The sequence below is a fragment of the Crocodylus porosus genome, unplaced genomic scaffold (genome assembly GCF_001723895.1).
Source record: "Crocodylus porosus isolate Cpor-Errol unplaced genomic scaffold, CroPor_comp1, whole genome shotgun sequence".
Taxonomy (NCBI): domain Eukaryota; kingdom Metazoa; phylum Chordata; order Crocodylia; family Crocodylidae; genus Crocodylus; species Crocodylus porosus.
Window position 1 is genome coordinate 11,809,960 of NW_017728913.1, and position 8,966 is coordinate 11,818,925.

General features: G+C 48.3%; 1 protein-coding gene across 1 annotated transcript in view; it reads left to right on the plus strand.

Moving 5' to 3' along the window:
• TLR2 (toll like receptor 2) overlaps positions 1–582 on the plus strand; it is a 4,496-nt gene extending 3,914 nt beyond the window's left edge. Inside the window, exon 2 of the mRNA XM_019534335.1 lies at positions 5–582. Within this exon, the coding sequence (XP_019389880.1) occupies positions 5–473 (469 nt within the window). The 3' untranslated portion in view covers positions 474–582. The remainder of the gene's footprint in view (positions 1–4) is intronic.
• Positions 583–8,966: the final 8,384 nt, after the last annotated feature.

Here is an 8,966-nt window from a genome sequence, read left to right on the forward strand (position 1 = left end):
AAAGGAAGCCACAGAAAGTGCAAACAAAGGATGTCTGCTATGATGCTTTTGTTTCTTACAGTGAGAGAGACTCTGAATGGGTTGAAGAGTTAATGGTACAGGAACTGGAGCATGCCAACCCCCCTCTGAGACTATGTCTTCACAAACGGGATTTTGTGCCTGGGAAGTGGATCGTTGATAACATCATTGACTCCATTGAGAAGAGTCATAAGACGTTGTTTGTGCTGTCAGAGCACTTTGTGCAGAGCGAGTGGTGCAAGTATGAGCTGGACTTCTCCCACTTTCGCCTCTTTGATGAGAACAATGATACAGCTATTCTGATTCTTTTAGAGCCCATTCGGGGGAAGGCGATTCCCAAAAGGTTCTGCAAACTGAGGAAATTAATGAACACAAAGACCTACCTGGAATGGCCTCTTGAGGAAGTGCAGCAGCAAATATTTTGGTTTAATTTGAGAACAGCATTAAAATCTTAGGATTGGCCTTTTAAGACTGAACTAGTAACAAATCCGTAACAGGCTGGATCTCATGTTTTTGTATGACTAGGATTTTAATGTTTCTAGAGGCCAGAGACATTGGAAATCCTGTAGACTACTACAAAAATACTATTTTTAAATCTTTTCTTCATATTGTGTTTTGCCATTGATTGCCAGTGTGACAGGCTAGCTGGCAGTGACCTACCCCAGGGGTTTTGAAAGGGCCAAAGATGATTGGAGGATTTGGGATTCCCTTTCCGCACCAGTCAGGCCCCAGAGACTCACCCCTCCCCCCACCCCCCCATGTCCCCATTGGCCCCTTGGGTCACCTGGAGGGGGATAAAAGGGACAGCGTGGGCTGACTCAGGGGAGAGACCGGTGAGGGACAACAAGGAAGGAGCCTCACAGAGCTGAGCCAGCGGGGCAGGAGCAGTGCCCTGGAAAAGCCTGAAAGAGCAGGACCTGCAGGCAGCGTGGCATGTGGCCAGCAGGAGAGGCTCCCCACTGGGCTCCAGGATCCCCTATGAGAGGCTGCAGCCAGTAGGAGAGGCTCCCCCTGCTCCAGGAAGGATCTGAGCAGTGACCTGAGAGGTTCCCAGCTCTGCTTCCAGCTCCTCCAATTAGAGACCAGGCAGCTTGACGTGAGGCTAGGGCTCCGGGAAGGTCAAGACCCCTAGCCGACTGCAGCAGTATTGCCAGTAGTGGCTGTGTGGCAGCGTTCCTGCCTACCGCATGGGAGATCTGTGTTTAAGTCCCTGCTGAGGTGACTTGGGGTGAATGAGATAACAAGAAGCAAATCTTGCAGTGGAAAGGGACTGTTGTTTTCTCCCTTTCCAGGTACCAAGGCCCTATATTTCCTTGTCATTTGACATTTTGCATTTTGTGCCTTTTTATATTTCACCAACCCGTATTGTTTGTTCTGCTGTTTGTGTTTTATATTAACCCTGTTTTTTGTCAATGGTTGTAAGTGTCTAACCTTTGTTGAATCCTGCCCCCTTGGGGCATTGTAGTGTCCACTATACCTTCTGATTTATGCCTATTATGTTCCCAGTATTAAAAGGTATATGATTAAGTCCCCATTGGTAGTCTGGCTGTGCTCTATAGGGAGAGGAGAGTTCCTACACCTCCCACAGTGCTTGTGCACCTGCTTTGATCCCTTCAATTGGAGAGGGGGTACCTCTTGGAGTACCACCCAGGTTACACCAGCAAAGTGTAATCTCCTGTAGTAATGGCATTTGCATTAAAGTGATATATAAACTCAGGACAGAAAACTGTTTGGAGTTTTACTACTGTAGTCTCTACATCCCTTCATGTGTAAACTCTGTGTGAGGTAATGCCCTGCATCAAATGCATAATCACAAACTTTTATAAATTATTTTAAATGTATTTGATTGTTTTCAGTTTATGAATCCACGTATCTAGCTCAGTGGTGCTCAACCTATGGCTCATGACTGAATCCAGCCTGTGGCACAAGGGTTCAGCAACAAGCAGCTTGGCCCTGCCCATCCCCTTTCCTGCCATGTGCCATACTGCTTTCTCCTCTTCCTCATTGAAGGCACAATTTTACATTTTCCCTTCCCACCTTGCTCCCCTTCCCCTATGGTAGATAATATTTACTGGAGGTAAGCTCTCTTCCAGTCTCCCTCCTCTCCTTCTGACATTGGCATCCAAGTCTTTTTTCATGCCCTCTTTCCCTGCTGTAGGGTAGTGGTGGTCCACAGAGCAGCTGAGTTGCAAGCACTCAGCCCATCACCCTAAAAGGTTGAGCAACATTGATCTAGCTTATTATTGTTGCCTGTATAATTCATGGGGAATGTTAGATGCCTCAGACTGTGGTCTAAAGAATGCCGAGCAAGGAGACCTAGATATGTGAATTGGGGAAATACTGACCAGAGGAATGTGTTTTGAGTCCTGTCCCTCTCTGGGACCTAGGTGCTGTACTCTGTGCTCTCAGGACATGGCTCCTCAATTAAGGAATCACAAGCCTGATGTCTCTCTTGACCCATCTATTATCTTTAAAAATGAAGGTAGATGATCTTTACAATAAAACTTGAGGCAGAGGTGACAGCGGTACCTCCTTTCAGATAACAGGTTAGTGGTTTCCCCAATTCAAGTTTCATTAGGTGAAACAGAGAGTTTAATTTTACTCTTAGTAGTTGTGCCACTCACCTGAGACAGGTGAGGGTTCTGGTCACTGCACTGGGGACTGTTTATATATTTTATCTAATGAAAAATTCAGGTAAAATGCAGAAATAATCATTAGAGCAGGGACTGGAAACTAAATGAGAACCCTAAGACTCAGCTAGTCATGCTCCCTCTTGCTTTCTTTTGAATCTTTCTAATGAATCTTTACCTACTCCATGCAGAGTAGAACAACTCCATAGAATCATAAAGAGAGGCCAAGGTGGAAGGGATCTCCAGAGGTCAGCTAGTCCAACCCTGTGCCTGAGGCAGGATCATCCCCATCCAAACCATCCCATATAAACCATAATCTAAATTCTATATAAGGCTACTATCAACACAAGGGGTTCAATAGGAGGGGTGAGTTGTGTTCCCACCCCAAAATACTATTGCTTGGTGGCAATGGTGTATATGATTTCTTAAAGCTCCATGGACATGAAAGCTGTGGCCTAGAATCTTTACACAGGCAAAAAAATTGAATCTGAGTATACCAAGCTAGGGAATAAAAAGGGGACAGTATCACTAGCACATCTTTGGGCCATGTTTTAAAATAAAGTGTTGGGCCACGAGTGCATTTTTCTGTATTTGGCAAATGTTTTCAAAACATACATACCAGCTTGGATATGGCAAATAAGACAGGTGGAGGAATCCCTCATTTGTGGATCCCCATGGGGCTTAGGCATGAGATATACACTAGAGGTGCACCAATATATCCGTTGTGTACTGGATCGGCACCAATAAATGGGGAAATGACATCAGCCATCAGCTTTTGTTTGGACGCTGTAGCCGATAATTTTTACCAAAATTATGCCTTCTGGCCAGGGCCCTGGATACCTGGGTACCCTCTCCCCTATGGGGCCAGGACCCCCAGATGCCTGGTTCCCTCAGGAAACAGCGGGTTTCCCCCTGCAGGCAGGCAGCATTCTAGCTTGCAAGGTGTCCAGCTTGGGACTGCCGGGAATGAGACACAGGGGGCACCATGTGCATGTGCATAGTTTCATAGTTTCTAGGGTCGGAAGGGACCTGAGTAGATCATCTAGTCTGACCCCCTGCCTTGGCAGGAAAGAGTACTGGGGTCAAACGACCCCAGCAAGGTGTTCATCTAGCCTCCTTTTAAAAACCCGCAGGGTAGGAGCCTGCACCACCTCTCTTGGAAGTTGGTTCCAGATCCTACCTGCCCTGACCGTGAAGTAGCGCCTCCTGACATCCAGCCTAAATCTACCCTCCGTCAGCTTGTGACCATTATTCCTGGTCACTTCTGGCAGTGCTTGGGGGAACAGGGACTCCCCCAATCCCTGCTGATCCGCCCTGACTAGTTTATAACAGGCCACAAGATCCCCCCTCAGCCTTCTCTTTTGGAGACTGAACAGGTTCAAGTCCCATAGCCTCTCCTCATAGGGCCTGCCCTGCTGTCCCCTGATCATGCGAGTGGCCCTCCTCTGGACCCTCTCCAGATGCATCTGTGGATGCATGACAAGGTACGGTTGGCCTTCCTGACTGCCTCCCCACACTGCCGGCCCATGTTCATTTTGGAGTTCATCATGGCTGCATGCATGCGTGTAGTCAGGAATACAGTCAGGCAGCATGGAGACCAGCTCTCTGCAGGTAAGTGTATAGAGGGGAAGGGGCATGGAGGAGGGAAGAGGCATGGCAGGACAGATCAAGGCCCCCACAGGGAGCCTTGAGGGAGAGAATGGGGCAGGGGCTGGTGCTGGGGGTGCTGCCCAGCCAGGGCAGTGCATGGTACTCAGGGTTGGGGGGAGTGAGGGGGGATGGAGTGGGACATAGTCATGGACAGCTCATCCAGGGGGCATAGGGTGGATCCCTGCCATTGTTTGCATCCCCAGGGGGAGGCATGGGGGGGCATATGCCCCCCCCAGATTTGTGCACAGGTGGATGCAGGCTGCTTACTGTGGGCTCGTGGCTCTTTGCTCTGCTGCCTTTCCCTTGGGAGCCCCACGCTGGGCACGTGATCCCTGCGCACCCAGCAGCAGTGAGGGCAGCAAGTTGTGCCCCCCCCACTGCTGGGCAGACAGGGGATGTGTAACCTATGTGGGGCTCCTGGGGCAAAGGCAGCAGGCCAGAGAGCCCCGAGCCCTCAGTGGGTAGCCTGTTTCCACCCTTGCCCCATTCAGTTCTGCTCCTCTTAAAAGCATTCCTGGTTTTAAAAATGGTTTGCACTGTGTCCCGCCTCTCTGTGTGCTGTGGGGAGAAACCTGGGGCCAGGGGAGTGCAGGTGGGTTAGGCAGGGGCCGAGGCTTGGGTGGGGGCGGGGTCCTCCGAGCAGACCAAGGTGTGCAGCTGTGCCTGGTGTCCTTGGCCTGTGGGGTGTGGCATGTAGGCACCCAGCTGCCTCCCCTTTGAGGAGCAGGCCCTGCTGATGACTGGTGGTGACGTGGCCCACTGTTCCTTGTGGCGGGGCCTGGAGCTGCATAGCTGTTGAGGAAGGTGCTAGCCAGGGCTCCCTGAGCTGCTGCTGGAGGCTGCAGCCAGGGAGCTGGGCAGGATGAAACTCTACACGCCTGAGGACCCCTCCTCTGACTCGGGACTTGGGCAAGCCACCACATGGTTATGGCATGGTTATGGCATTGGTCCCAGGGCATCAAAATTCTGATCTGCTGCCTCATAAAGGGCATGGTTTTGGAAAGAACAGCTAGCTCAAATATGGTCGGTCATGGTGACCTACTGCATGCACAGAGCCTTGACCTTTATGCATCACTGCTGCATTGATCTGTCATTCCCTCACTCCTGCTTTCCGCTTGACAGGGCCTCAGAAATGTGAGCATTGTAGTGCCAGCCCCACTCCAACTGGCGCAGCACCTCCACGTTGCCCCAGAGTGCCATGAGGTCACTAGTCTCCTTCTGGCTCTAGTTGGGGCCCTGGGTGGAGGGCACGGGCATGCACACGTGGGTGGTGCTGGGCCTGCATAGTGAGGATGAGGCCATGCTAGGTCCTGTGCTGGCTGTTTGGGCCCCTGTGTGGCCATCTGGCTATTGCCAGCCCTAGGCAGCTGCTAGCAGCACCCGTGCAGGGGCATGGCATGGGACCAGCAGCCATGTGGCAGAGGCTATGCCCTACAGTACCTGCAGGTGCAGGATAGGCTGCTGGGGTGTGCAGCAGGCAAGTGGCACTAGCCCTGCTGCCAGAAGCAGCCTGCAGGCAGCCTTGAGGAGCTGACAGGGCTGGTCAGGGGCTGTAGCAGTCTGCAGGTCTGTTCAGCATCCAACTGACCTGACAGCAGTGCCTTGGCTGGTGTGTGGTGGTTCAGTGCCAGGCAGCACTGCTATTGTGCTGGGAGGCAGACACACCAGGGCTGTGGCCTGCCCAGGGGGATACAGGGCCTGCGGTGAGTGCCCTTAGGCTCTCTGGTGCACGTGCCCCAGGGCACAAAATGACTGCAATCTTTTATAGCCTGCAGATGGAGCTGCCATAAAGGCAGCTGAGCCCTGGAGCAGGAGAGGTTACTAGACTTCAAGCCTGGGGCTGGCTTCAGTGACAATGCATACGTTTACTCTGCAGTAAACTAGGCAACTGCACAGTAAGACATGTCATGTACACATGCCCATTAATGCCAACATGTATAGAACCCATTTTAAGAAATTACAAGAACTTTAGTTTGTGACAGTTGTCTGAACCACACCACACCTCATCAACTCAACATCTGAAAAGTGTGGAAGTAAAAAGCCAGGGGAAAAAAATCTTGTGCACTTCTTTCTGCTTTCATTATGCCTATAACACTTCAAATAGTTTTAACTTCCACTTCCAACAGGTACCACAAACACAATACATACCTCAACTTTCAGCTTGCACACTAAAACAAAACCTTAACGTACAAACTCAAATTGACTTCCATCAATAAACAGACATAGCTGACTGCCAAACAGTCCAGGCACTAGGCTGTATTTCCTTAAGATTCCTGTGGTTGCAGATTTTAGGGTGGATTTCAGTGGAACTGCAATTTACACTATGGCAGCTAATGTGCTAAAAGCAAGAGGGAAAGAGGTGCTCATAAGGGATAAGCAGCAAGCTCTGTGTTACTAATGTTCTGCTGTACTTGGAAACAAATGATCTGATGTTAGTCCTGACAGCTATGCACAATCTTTACGATGGTCATATTAATAGGCGCTGCATTTCAGAAGACCTGATCTTAAATGTTGTCACACAAAGCTATTCAGCTGTTGGTGACAGGCTTTCAACTTCAGTCATTACGTGCTAGTGACCAGTTAATAGTGTTGGAAATGCATAAAGCAATAATATTATAAAACAGCCATGAGAAAAGTAACCCTCTATTTTGAAAACTGTCCTGCCAGACATGCTACTTTTTCAGGGGTCTCTTTCCACAAACACTTTCAGAAATAAGAGCTGTTTTAATTTTATGCTGTACAAATAAGGTACTATTGTAGTAGCATAAAAAGAGGTACTATCTTGTACAAAAGTGCACAAACACACCAGGGTTTGACCTTTAAAATGTTATCCTACATTTTTTCTTTAAATATTAATTCAGGATGCATACATACATATATGAAACTCTAAAATGCTTGGTTCAGAGGTGATGCCTTTTATTAGGCCAACTAAAAAATATCAAAAACAGTTCTTTCTTTGCAAGCTTTCAGGCATGTGCACCCTTCTTCAGGCTGAGGAGAGATTGAAGAAATCAATTTCATTTTGCACTGAAGTTTATTTTCTACCTAAGAGGACTTTTACAATTTTTTTATTTCTCCTCAGCCCGAAGAACAGTGCGCATGCCCAGAAGCTTGTGAAGATAGAATTGTTTTTACTATTTTGTAGTTGGTCTAATAAAAGGCATCACCTCTGAACCAAGTGTTTTACAGTTTTGTATTTTTCTTTGTCTCAGACTAACATGGCTATTTTGTGGTAGTGTTAGAACTGCTCTCCGCTGTAGAACTGCTCTCCAAAGCTGTGCCATTGTACAGGGGATGGATGTAAGCCACACTGGTGGGAAAGAGAGCCAGAAGAGTAGCAGAATAGTCCAGTTACTCACTCGGGACGGGGCATCTAAGGTTACGATCCCTGCTTCCAGGACTGTCTGATATGCAAATATAGAAATAGCCCTGAGAGCAGGAATTGAGAACCCTGTGGCTTGCAAGTGGCTGCAGGCACCTGCATGCTGACTTTAGGCAACTAGAATCTCAGTATGTTCGTTCATTTGGATCCCACGGTGAGGTACCTAAATCTCCCCATGGACTGTGTAAGGAGCTGAGGTATCTTATGAAGCTTCTGAATTCTTGAAGGTCAGGCATGAAGACATTAGGCATTCTTTTATGCAAATAACTTTTAAGTGCCTAAGTACCGTAATCAGTACTGCATTCATAGTACTGCATGCATAAAATATGCACCCCCCACCTCAAATTAGCCACATTTTTCAGTGTGCTGTTTAAGTAAGGAAACTGATATTTGTGCTGGAATTGAGGCATGGGGATGCTGTAATGGATGCTGGAAGCTGTTCTGTCTTCCTGGGCACATGGAGAAGGGAAGTTCTCAATGTCATTCACTTTCTCCTTGTAAACCGTGCTGCTCAAACTTTAACCCTGTCACAGCTGCTGCCGAATTGACAGCAGCTTTTGGGAGCAACTCCTCACTTTTCTCTTCCATGTCAGTTTGGCTTTGAAGAACGCTCAAACAAAGTTGCAGCTGTGAGGCATGTGTTTACTCTACAACAATGGTTCTTAATCTTTTTAGACTCCAGACACCCCTTCCATAATTTTTTGACTATGGAAAAATAATAAGCAATTCTTCTGTTGGAAAGAAATCAGAAAGACCACAATGGGTTTCGAATGTTTTTGACACTATGGATTCCTACTTGAAATCTTTAGGCTTATCTGGTGAATCGTGTAGGTCTTTGAACACTTAGCAGTGCTAATATTGTGCAGCAATCTGCATTGCCCTTAAAAGGATTTTACAGCATTAGCTGTGGCATCCTGGCTGAGAATCACTGTTCTACACGCAAGGATTGCTACACAGAAATGGGCAATGGGCAAAATGGCTACATACAGACAGTCAAAAAGCCTGAAATGGAATCGATTCCATTTTCTCTGGTTTCTCTAAGCTGTATAGACTGAACCAATAAGGAAGTGAACTGATGTTTAGTTTTCCATTGGGAAAGGCAGGAGAATGCCTGTGCTGACCTAGGCCAAAAGCCAAGGGGTACTAGATCATGCCTCCCAGCCTGTCTGCCATTGCAAGCCCAGCTGACTGCCTGCCCAGTACATGCCCCCAAGGCCATGCTGTCCTCACTGCAGGGGTTGAGAAGCCCTCCACCCCATCCAGGTGCCAGTCCACAAGGGGGGAGT